Source organism: Eucyclogobius newberryi, unplaced genomic scaffold (assembly GCF_026437365.1).
Source record: "Eucyclogobius newberryi isolate DKJ021-1_F unplaced genomic scaffold, fEucNew1.0.hap1 SCAF_2, whole genome shotgun sequence".
Taxonomy (NCBI): domain Eukaryota; kingdom Metazoa; phylum Chordata; class Actinopteri; order Gobiiformes; family Gobiidae; genus Eucyclogobius; species Eucyclogobius newberryi.
The window spans coordinates 4,044,975-4,060,293 of NW_027315834.1; the positions used below are offsets into that span (position 1 = coordinate 4,044,975).

Genomic DNA, 15,319 nt, shown 5'->3' on the forward strand with positions numbered 1-15,319 from the left:
TTTCTGTGTACATATCTCATGTCACAGTAACACTCACTCGATGAGTACACGCTCAGGAGCAGATGATCCTGATGTGAAGACACTGGTAAATCAGCCACACAGAGTCATCAAGGACAGAGGGGACAGAGGGGACACTAGAGACAGCTGTGATTTGTTCTAAAGCGGGTCTAAAGCAGGACTAAAGCGGACCGCAGGCTGCGCCGCGTGCGCCACGAGGCCCCCGGTTTAAGAAGCATCACTACTGCGTTTATTTCTGTGTAAATATCTCATGTTACAACGTGACAGGTGCGACCCTGTTAGTTTATGAATAATATCATCCAGAAATGGTCTTGAAGTGGCACATTTTGGAGCAGTTGATGAGCATAAAGTCACAGCAAGAAGCAAACGCAGCATCAACCTGGACAAAGTGTCCAACCACTGGAGACATGAGAAGGACAGAAGTGCAAAAATGTAACATTAAAGTCAAAATGTTTGCATATTCTGGTGACATTTAAGATTTTTTACTTATGGATATTAATCATTCCATGCTGTTACTACTAGATCATTTATGTTTAGAAGAAATGCTAAAAAAAAACGGTCCAACACTCTTAAACTTAACGACTTTTATGCTTCACTGAACGAAACAAAACCTCCGGAGGACGTACAGAAGATGCTGGTCTTGTTTGGCTCGACCTGCATATGTGAGACATTCAGTGTCATGAACATGAACAAACGTCACAGATCCAGCTTCACTGACCAACACCAAAGGATCGATCCTGAGAATTGCCACAACAAAACTTACACCAGACTTTGATGCAAAACAGGGAGATCAACAACACTGTTCCCACTGAAATTGAAGGTAAATTTTCCTGCAGTGTTTATTCAACTGAAATGTAATTGAAATAATCATTATTTAATGCATTTGGAAAACAATTTGTACATTGAGCCTTGCATTTGTTGCTTTGTTACAAGTTACAGGTCAAATCTTGCGGGTAATTTATAGTAATTCATTAGTTCACACAAACACACCATATTTTCCTGGCCCGGCCCCTCGGTCAAATTTTAGAACCCAATGTGGCCCTCGAGTCAGAAAGTTTGGGGACCACTGCTTTAGACGGACCTATACATCTAAAAACGCTGACGTCACATATTGAACACGTAGCCTAACGGCTAGCGACACGGCCAAAGTGTGTTCGATTCCCGCTTGTTCCAAATTTGTCTTTGTGCCTCACTCGCCCTGGACCTCACCACACATGACTGTTTCTGACATATACACAAAAAAACTTTTGACTGTCAAACAAAAAAATCACTAAGATTGCTTGAAAAAGTACCCCTATTTGCAGAAAAAGGTAAAAAAAAGGACCCCTAATCACGGATCCGCGGAAACGGCCTGAAGACCCCCCCTTTTCCGCGATTTTTTGTACGAGCATGGACACACCTTTCCACAGAGTCGGCCCCTCGTCATTTAGCGAGGTCTCGGACACTAAAACAGTATTAATACCTAAAAGTTGCTCAGTTTTTGTATGTTTAAAACACGTGTATCAAGAAGAAAAGGCTTCCGTTTTCTTTAGATTTCTTTTCTCTGCCGACACTAGCTCATGGTGCTACCTCATTTCAAATTTCAACACTCAAGAAAAATATAGTGGAAAGAGCGCATGAGAAATGACCAGCGCAGGGGTCAGGATCAGGTCTGTGGGATCGTTTTCCCACAAAACTTTGTGTATCTTATAAGGACAACATTTTAGCCTAGCGTGTGATTTCTTCAGCTCATAACGATGCTTTTCTGATGCTCCAAATGCTCTGCAACCGTATGACATGTGGTAATTAAGGTGTTGTTTCCCCCTCGCAAACTGACGCCCCCGTTACTAGGTCAAGTGACGTATATCTTTCATAAAAAGCAAAACATTTGTAAAATAATAGTAGAAACACACTCTCAGTAATTCACTTCACATCCAGCCGAGCCGATAAAGAGTTTTAATTTCATTTGCGTTGTTGTTTTAGGTTTGTAGCGTTAGCCGACTAGCTAACGTCAAAAACAAGTTAAAACGTTGTCCTAAACGCTGGATATAAGTGAATGAAACACATTCCTGTACAAATACAATGTCATTCTCCACTTACCTTCGGCTGTGTTGAGTTGGAGCCGTTGTAGGTCTTGGGTTTAATCAGAGCAAAGCAATGAAGCCGAGAGTCCAGCAGCAGACGCCGTGTGGAGGAGGTTTGCTTCTTCTTCTTGTGTCTCTTACTTTCTTCCTCTGCCCAGTAAACTCATAACCGTGGTGCAGAGGCTGAGCAGGACTACGACTCGTTGCAACACGATTTTATTGATCACATGAAGCAGAATGCAGGACATACGGACCAGCGGCGGCAGACACACGCGCGAGGCGAAAAACACAACCAAAACAACTGCACACTTCCGGCTACCCACAATGCCCCTCTCTCTCTTAAAGGGGCCAGGCCGGTAACGACCCCCACTCTGGATGAGAATTAAACCTTATAGTGTGATATGTCGGTGTAATCCCTCATTCGTCCAGGCGTGTTCCATAGTAGAAAAAGCTTCAGTTGTAGTCATCTGGACTCAGTTTGAAAAAATAGACGTTTCGACTCTCATCCAAGAGTCATTGTCAATAAAAGAATTTAGATCGAGAACTCCGATATTAATACTGTTCTGTGGTAAGACCCGCCCATTGGGCGGAGCCTTCCTGAAGTAGAAAGAGTTGTTTGTTTCAACAGAAACTCCCCCCTTGTATCTACCGAGCCTATTCAGAATTTGAATGGCCTATTAGAATCCTCTTTGTCTTTGTGAGACCCTGGCTCAACCACCCTGAGTACCTGATTAGCATCTAAATGTCCTGGTCCTGGTCCTCTACCTTTCCAAGGGTTCAGTAACCCATTATAGATACCAGGAAGATTGAATCTTAGCCCTCCATTTCTGTTTAAAGAAGGTCTTTCTTTTTTAACAAAAATAGCTTCCTTGACTCCTCTTTCAAACCATCTTTTCTCCCTGCTTAAAACCTTCACCTCACCGTCTTCAAACGAGTGATTAGAGGCTTCAAGATGGAGATGCACGGCACTCTGAGGTCCTGACCTCAGAAGGGGGGAGTTTCTGTTGAAACAAACAACTCCTTCTACTTCAGGAAGGCTCCGCCCAATGGGTGGGTCTTACCACAGAACAGTATTAATATCAGAGTTCTCGATCTAATTCTTTTATTGACAATGACTCTTGGATGAGAGTCGAAACGTCTATTTTTTCAAACTGAGTCCAGATGACTACAACTGAAGCTTTTTCTACTTATAGTGTGATGTGATATCGCTCCAGAACAACAGTGGTACAATGCAGTAATAACAAATTACACGTCAAACTCTCCTTTAAAACGTAGGAAAATCAACACAGAAAAATGCAATAGTTGCATGTGAAAAATGTACAATACTCGAACAAACTATTTTTTTTACCTCTGAGAAGGGCAGGCCTACACTCTATATAATATCAGTGTTCTCGCTGGGCTGAGGTTTGAGGATGGCGGCGGGACACCAAAACATTTTCGATCACGTCCTCGATATAGAAAGTCAATGTGATCACACTCCGCCACTTAGGAGCGGCGTATCGCGGCGCTCGGTGCCCGGCTCGGCCGCGCAGTTAACCACAGGCGGCGCGAGTTAACAACACCACGGTGCCCGCGCCGCCCGCGGCACCCGAGTGCACAAGCGAGTGCAGCAGCACCCTTATTGCACGGTTATCTTAATACCTGGCCGTATCTTTTCAGCATGTGTCTTTTCACCCAGATGACACTAAGGGCAAATATGTTTTCAAATATATGGAGACCTGGACCCGAATATCTCAAACTTTGCTCCCTGGCCGCCAAACTGGCCCCCAAACCACCCCCAAGCCGGCCCCCAAAGCCGCGCCCCAAACCGCCCCCAAGCGGCATCCAACACCGATCATATTGAAGTTCCAAAACTTCAATGATAAACAGCGTGCCTAGGGCCAACCCAGATCAACCAAGCCATAAGTCTCTTTCTACAACGACTACTCAGCCGAAGTGGTCAATAAAAGCCAAGCTTTTGATCCGGTGAAATCCCACCTGAGGGAGAAGAATGTGGAATATGCTCTGCTTTATTCGGTAACGCTGAGGATCAACGTGAATGGAAAAATATAAAGATTTACTTCAGCGGAAGAGGCGTTAGCAGAGGCGGAGCCAGACATTCTAAACCTCCGGAGCTTAGCCCAAAAAGAAAGGGAGGGGGTTCATTCAGGCCAATATGATGTGGTTTTAGTGCAGTTACATACAGTAACCCACCAAAGGCAAAGACAGACCATGGCCTTTTAATCTTCTGAGAGAGCTCCTCCCTCCAAAAAACGTTGAACAGAACAGCAGAGGTGGCATTTAGTTACATTTACTTTTTCAAGAAATTGTACATCTTGGTGTTCTGATTTAAAAGAATCAGTGACAAAACAAATATGATAGGGCTCACAGTCTCATGCTCTACTGACTGAGCTAGCCAGACCTAAGTTAGGAACTGACTGTTTTTGAAAGTAAAAGAAAGTAAAAGTCAGTAACTTTAGCAGACACCTGCCTCAGTGAGTTGTTTGTCCTGTAGTTTCTCTGCTTTAGCTTTGTAGATGAATAAAACCTCTGAGCCACTGTTACACTGACAACCACAATGACTTCATCGTTGAACGATCATGTGCTGTTGTCTATTCTACGTTCGATAAACTTTGTTTTGCAGCACATGTTCTGAATGTCTCTTTTTTCCAGTCGATCTGCTCTTATTTTTGCTCTTCACTTTTTTGCAAAACCTCAGTTAAATGATGTAGAAAAGGCCTTTTTGTCAGTTCTATGGTCAGATCACATGACGTGCTGTCTGTTGTAAACACAGCGCACTTTCTATGCTCCCGTCCACAATCATACATAAGTTCAACAGAAATAACCAATGGGTAAAGAGAACAAGCACCCAATCAGAGATGGAGCGGCGCAGAGAAGAGTGACCCTCCGCTCTGCACAAATGACACGTTTCACTTTTAAACATTTAAATATGAAAAGAACAACATGATTAAAGTGAAGCCACTGCTGGATTCAAATCCTGATCCCCTGTGTCCCAACCCAATGCTCTATCTGTTTCACTAAACACTTAGTGACGTCACAATCCGGGGCTTTTGGAAAAAGGTCCGGGGCTCAAGCCTCAAAGCCAGGGCCTGGCTCCGCCCATGGGCGTTAGCATTTGCCAATCCAATTCAAGATCTGGTATTTTTCCCTTTTAATTTCTTAATTTCAATGAAAGGGACGTGGACTTTAGTTAGGGTTGCCAACCGTCCCAAATTGCCCGGGACGTCCCGAATTATGGGTGATTTTGATTTGTCCCATCCGGGACAGCTCCAGTCCCGTATTCCAATCACAGCCTCACCAGCCAATAATTGGCTACTGCAAACGCGCTACGCATACATTTACCACGCGCCTCTCAAAGCTCCACTTCCTGGAAATACCGTGACAGACGTGCGTCTCAGCCAATCAGCGCGCGCAATCTATCCGAGGTTAGAGTGAATTGAAATATCTGGCCTGTCCTCGTTCTCTGACTGCCACCGCCAGCTCAAGATCAAGTATCATTCATATCCATAGAGGGAAACAGAATGTAAAGCGCGTTTAAACCGAGGTGCATGGATATAGGCGTTTGGCGTGAGGAGAAAAACCCAGCTGCTGCTGCGCACGGACAGGTGCGGAGAACGTGAGCTGATGTTGAACGAGCATCATTCTTGTGAATGATGCTGATGTGTGCTGAAAGTAGGGTTGAGTAGGAGAAGCAAGAAATATCCATGGAAGACGTAACTTAGATGGTGAGTCTTCTTTTGACTTTGTTAAATTAACCTGATAGATTAGGGGCAGCCTTTCTCAAACTAAGAATAATTTGTTTCTGTCATTTACTGCAGGGTAAGAGGAGGTCCATGAAACAGACAGAGACACAGACAACTGAGGACAACAACAGAGACACGGTCAAGAAGACAATACATTGTAAGAAACAACAGTACAATTTATGTAGGAGAGAAAAACACACAGTTCTACACCGTTTAAATGACATGTTTTAAAAGCTTAAATGTAAGCGTTATAATAAAATGTCAATATATAACTTACATAAATTTCTGTCTTTTTGGCCTCCCATGTATTGCTCAGAATTCTGATAAATTAGTTTGACAATGGTTGGTTTAGGCCTAAAGCTTTTCAGTGTCTGCAGCATATGGTTATAGTCTAATGCTAACATGACATTTTAGAGAAACTTGTAATAACTGTCTTCACGATTCCCATGAACACTACATCCAAGCAAGTACAGTAGTGGTTTGCCAAAATTACACTGAAATTAGTAGGTTTATGGTATGTCTAATGAAACCATGCAATTTGCATTATAGTTGGTCAGCTGTTGGCGCGTGCCAACAATGGAAAAAAAAGTGAAAGTGTCTCATTTGGGGTTGAGGTAGTTGGCAACCCTAACTTTAAAAGTCCCATAACATGCAAAATCGACTTTTCAGAGCTTTTAATCTTCTTACATTGCTATTTGTGCTTCATATATGTACCCAGAGTGTTTTTTTGATTGATTCCCGTATTTTTTAGCTATAGTACAGACTATCTCCTTTCCTCGAATCTCCAAACTGACAGGCGGTGGTGCAAGACCGCGTCATAAGGGCAAGCACGCGTCACAATCCCCCCTCCCCCCCCCCCTCTCCACCCCCTCCCGCCTGACACCTCCCGCCCCCTTCCCCCTGGCGCCGCGCTGCTCCATGCTCCCGTGTCTCCCCATACAAGCCCCGGAGTTTTTCTGTTTCGATTTACACGAAACACGGTTCAAAGAGGCACAAAGGGGCGAATATCAAACCAAGCCGTTTGCATTTCCAGGTTGGTGAGGGGGTCCAAGGTATGGGTGATATTTCTTAACTATTAGGTTAAGGGTGTTGCACAACTCTTATTATTATCAATTATACACTTAGGATAGACTACAAAACGTGAAAAAAAGCATGTTATGGCACCTTTGCTTGAGACATGTGAGTATTGGGCCAGTGTGTTCCAACTTTGGTTTGTAAATGCCAAAGGGGAAAACCTTATATCAACCATACCTAGGCCTTTTTACCTAGAAAATAGTTCTCTGATCTCTTTATGGATCAGCCTGGGAGCTCTTTTCACTTTATTGTAATGAGCAAACAATTGAAGATTGTTTGTTCTATTGTGTTTGGCTGTTGTGGTTCCTACTAGGGCTGTAGCTATTGATTTTAGTTATCGGGTAATCTTTCGATTATCGTCTTAGATCAATCGAGTAATCTGTTTTCAATCATTTATTTTACATTCAGTAAACCATTTTTAAAAGCAGATTCAATTCTTTTTAAATAAATGTTATAGTTCATAGTAATAAACAATAACAAATCAGGAGTTTCTGGTTCAAATAACACTTCATTTAACATGTCCCCAAAACAGCAACATTTCACTTCAGTCCAAACTGTTCTATTAGAATATAAAGGCCTAATTAACTTGTCACCAGACTGTGTTTGTAAACAGTTACTATGAATTAATTTGCATTATATGTCACACAAATTAAAATAAGAAACTTATTTGTCAAATGTTAGGATAGTCAGGCCAGTGAACCCTGGTGTTTTCACAAGTGTTTCATTTTTAACATAATATAAAGAAATACAACATGCAAAAAAGAAAATAAATCAAGCAGAAAGACTTTGGTTGAAATAGCATTATTCTGCCTAACAGAGGGAGAGAAAGGAGACCAAACCCAGTGCCATCAGAGGTCTTCAAGGAGGAAGGATCTCGAGGAGAGAAGGGCTCATCTCTGGCCTACTCAATGCGATGCTAGACTAACATAGGAGCCAAAGACATTCCAGAGAGAGACACACCTACGGAAGCTAGCTTTATTCTCTCCCAAAAAAAATCTGTGCCCGTCTTTGGACACGATTTTTGCTTTAAATTGTAACATGCAGCAAAGGACATTTTTTGCAACTTTTCAAGTCTACAACAAAACTTGGATCCAGGACAAGCCTCATTGTTGAATCAGTGCCAAAGCCTTTTTGTTATCTGAGAAACGCCTCAAAGCCAAGGAAAAGGCAGATCAAGAGGAACTGATCCAGTGCTTCTTCAGCCCGACACCGTCGGAGCCACAGCTCCAGACCAAGCTCCAGAGTGTGATTCCGAGCTGAACCCCGGAGGCGTCAGCTCCTCAACACACAGGCCCATCATGGCTGGATCACAGCTCCTGATTCTGGTCGTATGCCACGTAATTTCACAGGACATGAATAATACTACAGTATTTGTACTAGTAGAAATCACTAAAACCTCATCTTGCTAGTACCGGCCACAGCGTTAAAATAATAAGCAGTGAAGGAAGTTGTAAAGAGCGTTACATAGTGAGCCTAATCAGCCACTGCACAAGAGGCTTTATCAGCACAGAAGACACTAGAGTTCAGGACCACAGAGTGCAGTGCATCTGAATCTTGAGCGATGGTTTGAAAGAGTTAAGGAGGTGTAACATATGCATCCTCACACGGGCAGCACCATTATGTAGGGTATATCTCTCGTATCCTCCTCACACAGCTGCACCAATATGTTATGTATATCCTCTGGGACTCGGATTTTAGGTAGTTAATGTTCAGATTTATATTTTAAAAGGGCTCCATCTGAAGCTTGTTCAGCAAATCATTAATAACTACTGAGTCTCATTTTCTGAAATGGGAGAACTCGATTCATTCACTGACAATTATAACTCTAAAAAAAGATCAATAAAAAGGTCTATAAACCAGAATGATTTTGTGTGGTTTAATAAACAAAAATATCAGAGCAATTCATTACACATTCTTTACACAAAGGAGCTAAAATCAGCTAACAAAAGGGTTTGATAGCCCTTTATAGTTAGGATACAAAGGAGAGTAATCTTTAGTGAAACTGTAAATACCCTTCGTCAGTAGGTTCCGCCTAGTGGGCGGGGCCTACTCAGAGTAGAATAAATATCTGCATTCTCAAACTAGATCCGCAGATTGAGGAATGACTCTTGGATGATTTAAAACGTCCTGTTTTTCCATAAAAACAGTGTCCAGATGACGAGCTCATTTATCGTAAAACATTAGCACACATTAGCAGGTGTTTGATATGAAAACACATGCATCTGATAAGACTAAGGCTTTTCAACAGTGTGGACTCTCATGTGTTTTATTAAGTTGCTTGAGTGGGAAAAAGCCTTCTCACAGATATCACAGGTGTAAGGTTTCTCTCCAGTGTGGACTCTCATGTGTGACATTAAGTGGCTTGAGTGTGAAAATGCCTTCTCACAAACATCACAACTGTAAGGTTTCTCACCAGTGTGGATTTTCATGTGTGATATTAAGCAGCTTGATCTTGAAAATGCCTTCTCGCAAACATCACAGCTGTAAGGTTTCTCTCCTGTGTGGATTATGCTGTGTCTTTTGAGATGACCTGCTGTAGAAAAACTGTTTCCACACTGGTCACACTCATATGGTTTCTCTCCAGTGTGGCCTCTCATGTGTTTTATTAAGTTGCTTGAGTGGGAAAAAGCCTTCTCACAGATATCACAGGTGTAAGGTTTCTCTCCAGTGTGGACTCTCATGTGTGACATTAAGTGGCTTGAGTGGGAAAAAGCCTTCTCACAGATATCACAGGTGTAAGGTTTTTCTCCGGTGTGGACTCTCATGTGTGATATTAAGTGGGCTAACTGGGAAAATACCTTCTCACAAACATCACAGCTGTAAGGTTTCTTCCCAGTGTGGATTCTCATGTGTTTTATTAAGCTGCTTGAGTCTGAAAATGCCTTCTCACAAACATTACAGCTGTAAGGTTTCTCTCCTGTGTGGATTCTCATGTGTTTTATTAAGCTGCTTGAGTCTGAAAATGCCATCTCACAAACATTACAGCTGTAAGGTTTCTCTCCTGTGTGGATTCTCATGTGTTTTATTAAGCTGCTTGAGTCTGAAAATGCCATCTCACAAACATCACAGCTGTGAGGTTTCTCTCCAGAGTGTATTCTGGTGTGTCTTTTGAGAGTACTTGCTGTAGAAAAACTGTTTCCACACTGGTCACACTCAAATGGTTTTTCTCCTGTGTGGGTTTGGTAGTGAAGCGAGAGCTCATGTGATGTTCTAAAAGCCTTTTCACACTGGTCACACTTAAAAGGTTTCTCTCCAGTGTGAATTCTCATGTGTTTTATTAAGCTGCTTGAGTCTGAAAATACCCTCTCACAAACATCACAACTGTAAGGTTTCTCACCAGTGTGGATTCTCATGTGAGATACTAAGCTGCTTGATCTTGAAAATGCCTTCTCGCAAACATCACAGCTGTAAGGTTTCTCTCCTGTGTGCATTCTGCTGTGCCTTTTGAGATGACCTGCTGTAGAAAAACTGTTTCCACACTGGTCACACTCATATGGTTTCTCTCCAGTGTGGACTCTCATGTGTTTTATTAAGTTGCTTGAGTAGGAAAAAGCCTTCTCACATATATCACAGGTGTAAGGTTTCTCTCCAGTGTGGATTTTCATGTGTGATATTAAGTAGCTTGAGTCTGAAAAGGCCTTCTCACAAACATTACAGCTGTAAGGTTTCTCTCCAGTGTGGATTCTGGTGTGTTTCTTGAGAGCACCTGCTTGAGAAAAACCTTTCCCACACTGGTCACACTTGTATGGCTTTTCTCCAGTGTGAGTTCTGTAGTGTTTCTTGAGGGCAGAAGCATCGCTCAATGTCTTTCCACACTGGTCACAGGTGAACCCCATTCTTCTGATGGACTTTTAGATCTGCCATGAACACAGAAAAAGAAGACAAAGTAATAATAGTGTCAAATAAAGAACTTATACTTTTGTCAATTCCTTATCACCGTTGAGAGTGGTGTTGTTATGGAAAAATAAGAGTAATTTTCACAAGCTTCAGTGAGTTGAATGAACAGGACTTTACTGTTTCTATAAGAATGTGGACAGTGTAACACGCTCTGGCTTTGGGTGAGGACGGACAGTATCAAACCAGTCTGACCATGGGCTCTGTCATTTTAACATGTTTACATTCAACATTTTGGCAAAGGGTTTGGCATAAAGATGTTGAACATCAATGAACATACAGTGAAATAATTAAATGTGTTTGTGTGAATGTGTAATGTGTTTGATCCTTTGCATTTTACAATCCGTATACTTTTTTGGCCTGTAGGCTAAAAAACAGGACAGTGCAGCGTGAAATAGGAATTAGACTGGGGAACGACATGCAGCAAACAGGTGAAAGCCGGACTCAAACTCATGAGGCCGCAGCCCGCCCCACATGGCAGACATCTCTCAATGCTAGGGGTATGAGAGATTCGACTAAAACAAAGTCACATAGTTTTCTTCAACAACACACAACAAAACCACTGATGAAAAATGTTGGGGAGACAAAATATGTTTTAGTTATGGCACAAATTGGTCAGCAGGAGTCACAATGCTCCTACGCAACATTCCTGGGTAAGTAATTGGCACTAAAAATGGTAGTTTGAGTCAGTTCACTAAAAGGATAACAGTTCACACCTGAGATAACTTCATAACCGTCGTGTGACAGGCAAGTAACTAATGTATGAACAAGCAAACAGAAACTGGAACATTCAGCAAAAACATTTAGGATATTTTTAATTTATTAATTTACAGATACAAAACAGTAACAATACGCAACACGCAATAATGTCATATTCATGTGCATATAACGGATGTAAATTAGAGTGTTTACTTTACCATTATTTATATTATTATTATTATTATTTTCTTTTGCTAGCTATTTTTATTTCATCTTTATTTTTCCCCTCAATTCCCTATTAAGATATGAGAGGTTCTGTCTACAGGAGTTTTGTTAAGAGTTTTTGTTTATAAGAGTTCTTTTATTAGAGTGTTTTTAAAAAAAAACTTCCTATGAGTTATCTGTTCTTATCCTCTGTATCTACTTGCGTTGTAACACCGATATTTCACCATGTGTGGACAATAAAGGCATATCTTATCTTATTTTGGTTGGACAACAAGAACAAAAAAAACACGTGTGTGTGTATGTGCGTGTGTGTGTACAGTGAGGGTGTGAGGTGCAGGTATAATGTGCATGTTTGTGAGGGAGAGAAACTACAGAAAGTTAAAGGAGAATAAAGTGAGTGGATCATAATCATCATCATCATCATCATCATTGTAGTTAATTAAGCCAGGGGGAGTGTCTTTGTCTTTGAATAACTGTCCATCAATGTATAATTTATCTACTGTAATGACAGTAGATCTTACGTCTGCGGATGACCTCATGTGGAAATTGGTCGTTGAGTTGGGTATGAGTTTCTTTGAGTTATCGGCCTCGTCTCTGAACCTGTTCCTTTCGTTTGAAATGTTCTAATTTGACGATGATGGGTCTAGGTCGGGCGGAGTCGGGTCTGGGTCGGGCGGAGTCGGGTCTGGGTCGGGCGGAGTCGGGTCTGGCGGAGTCGGGTCTGGGTCGGGCGGAGTCGGGTCTGGGTCGGGCGGAGTCGGGTCTGGGTCGGGCGGAGTCGGGTCTGGGTCGGGCGGAGTCGGGTCTGGGTCGGGCGGTGTGACTGTAGATCCAGGATGGTTTCTTGCATTGCTTTGTTTTCGGCGGTGACGGAGGTGAGTTGTGTGGTTAAGGTGGAGAGTTTGGCGGTGAGTTGAGTGGTTGAACTCCAGTTCGTTTTTGGAGGCGTTGGTGATGGTGACGATGAAGACGAGTCAGTTGCGGTGGGCGAGGCTTAAGTGCGTGTTTTTTTGTATTGCAGAGTCTATTGTAGCATTTGTCGATGTAATCCTCAAGGTGGTCCAGGTCCGAGTGGTGATCCAGGTCCAGACATTTCTGTCCAAGTCATTGGTGAATCGCAAATTGTTTTATTAGGTTCACCGATGGTTTTTATGTCGTCTATATTTTTTATAAAATTATTCACGTGAGCATGTGAAAAGTGTGATTTATATATATTTTGAATAGTAATTTTCAGAATAATGTGATATTTCCTTTGGATCATCAATAACAGTTCCATTAATTAAAAGTTTATTCATGCTGTTTTTAGTTTGCCTTTAGGGTATAAAAAAGGCAGTAGGATGTTGTTCACCCTCTTCTAACCCTTTGACTTTAAAACGTATAAATGCACCTTTGGCTTTATTCATGTACATCTTATCCAGCTTTAATTGGAGTGTTATTAATCAGCTTGTTGTGCGTTACACATATTTTCTGGCAGGATCGAGGATAAAGAGATTAGATTAGGCATTCAATCCATTTTATACATTTTAGAAAAAAAGGGAATATTATCATTAAATCGGGCCGGAAGGCGTTTGACAGTAGTCCGCCATTAAAATTTCTATGATGCGCACTGATTGGTCGACGAAATTTGTGTATTTGGCTCTTATTGGCTGCCGAGCCGCGGTCCGGAGAATGCCAATGAATGCTGGGAAGCCAATATGATCACAATCGTACGGCGTAAATTAAGAGAACGACGAGCGTCGGAAAATACGCCGCTCCTAAGTGACGGAGTGTGATCATGTTGGCTTTCCATAACCTTCAAGAGTGAAAAGTGATCTCAAACGTAAATGATGGAGGCCCCAATGCTTTCAGATTCCACAAACTCCTTGGATGAGCTACACAAAAGGTCAATACTTAGACATCTTCTTCTAGAAAGATCAATAAACTCAGATCAATATTTGATGCCTAAATCACAGACTCTTTCGAATATCTCGTACCCGGACATTTACGATTCAAGCCCACTGGTCCGATGGTTCACAAGTCCCAATTTTGAATAAAGATATAAAATGACAACATAGTCCGTGGTGATCGTTTGGTTCGGACGTTTTGTCGCAGCTCTCCATCGCGCTCTTCTTTCCGGGTTTCTCTGTAGTATCCGATAGAACTTCTCTCCGTTTATCTTCCCGGTTGCTGCACCAACTGCCACACATACCTTCACCATTTTGATTATAGTAAAGCGTCCAATATCATTAATGAGGTTTTGGGCCTTTAATATGAGAGTTGAATCAAATGTAAAGAAATTGTGTCATGGGCTTCATCTCAGTGAAGCTACTTTCATTTTGGTTTATCTCACGTTATTTTATTCTATCTCATGATTTATGGTTTTAATTCAACAGTTACTTCATTATCTCTCAATGCTGGGGGTGTTAGTTTGTTTTTGTTACTTTTCAGTGTATTTCATGAGGAACTATGTGTTTTCTTTTCATCTCAAGCACATGAAAGAAAGGAGTGAAAAACAACCTTGAACTGAACCTCTGGAGAAAACTCAACAACAACTCTTCTCTCCTCTTTGACTACATTTTATTTACTTTTACTTTCAGTACTAATCCGTATTAGTACTTCTTGTACGTCGGTTAATCATCTATTGCCTATGTTCACAAGAATGGATGCATTAATTTAAATTATCATTTTAAAAACATTAAAAAAAACTTCCTCCTCAATTTCCGGTAGTTTTCCGAGTCTATTGTTGCCGGGACAACGGTTGAAACACGTATAGCTCTCATAAGCAGCAATAAATGTGTGAAGTAATAGTAGAAATGCACCGTCAGTAATTCACTTCACATCCAGCCGAGCCGATAAAAAGAGTTTTCATTTAATTTGAGTTGTTTTAAGTTTGTAGCGTTAGCCGACTAGCTAACGTCACAAACAAGTTAAAACGTTGTCCTAAACGCTGGATATAAGTGAATGAAACACATTCCTGTACAAATACAATGTCATTCTCCACTTACCTTCGGCTGTGTTGAGTTGGAGCCGTTGTAGGTCTTGGGTTTAATCAGAGCAAAGCGATGAAGCCGAGAGTCCAGCAGCAGACGCCGTGTGGAGGAGGTTTGCTTCTTCTTCTTGTGTCTCTTACTTTCTTCCTCTGCCCAGTAAACTCATAACCGTGGTGCAGAGGCTGAGCAGGACTACGACTCGTTGCAACACGATTTTATTGATCACATGAAGCAGAATGCAGGACATACGGACCAGCGGCGGCAGACACACGCGCGAGGCGAAAAACACAACCAAAACAACAACACACCCGCTACCCACAATGCCCCTCTCTCTCTTAAAGGGGCCAGGCCGGTAACGAGCCCCACTCTGGATGAGAATTAAACATGTGATATCACTCCAGAACAACAGTGGTACAATGCAGTAATAACAAATTACACATCAAAAACGTACGAAAATCAACACAGAAAAATGCAATCGTTGGCATTTGAAAAACGTACAACACTCAAACAAACGTCACAACCCTTTTTTTTTTTTTAACCTCTGAGAAGGGCAGGCCTACACCCTGACTCAGGCAAAAAACACACCCAAAAACAACATTCAGCTCTGACTCAGAGAACCAAACTTGCTCTCCGG

General features: G+C 41.9%; 1 protein-coding gene across 1 annotated transcript in view; it reads right to left on the bottom strand.

Moving 5' to 3' along the window:
- The window catches only part of LOC140366886 (uncharacterized), a 28,578-nt gene extending 13,632 nt beyond the window's left edge, over nt 1–14,946 (bottom strand). The window contains 2 exon segments of the mRNA XM_072453086.1: nt 9,131–10,755; nt 14,701–14,946. Of these exon segments, the coding sequence (XP_072309187.1) occupies nt 9,131–10,734 (1,604 nt within the window). The 5' untranslated portion in view covers nt 10,735–10,755; nt 14,701–14,946.
- Between the last annotated feature and the right edge of the window lie 373 nt (nt 14,947–15,319).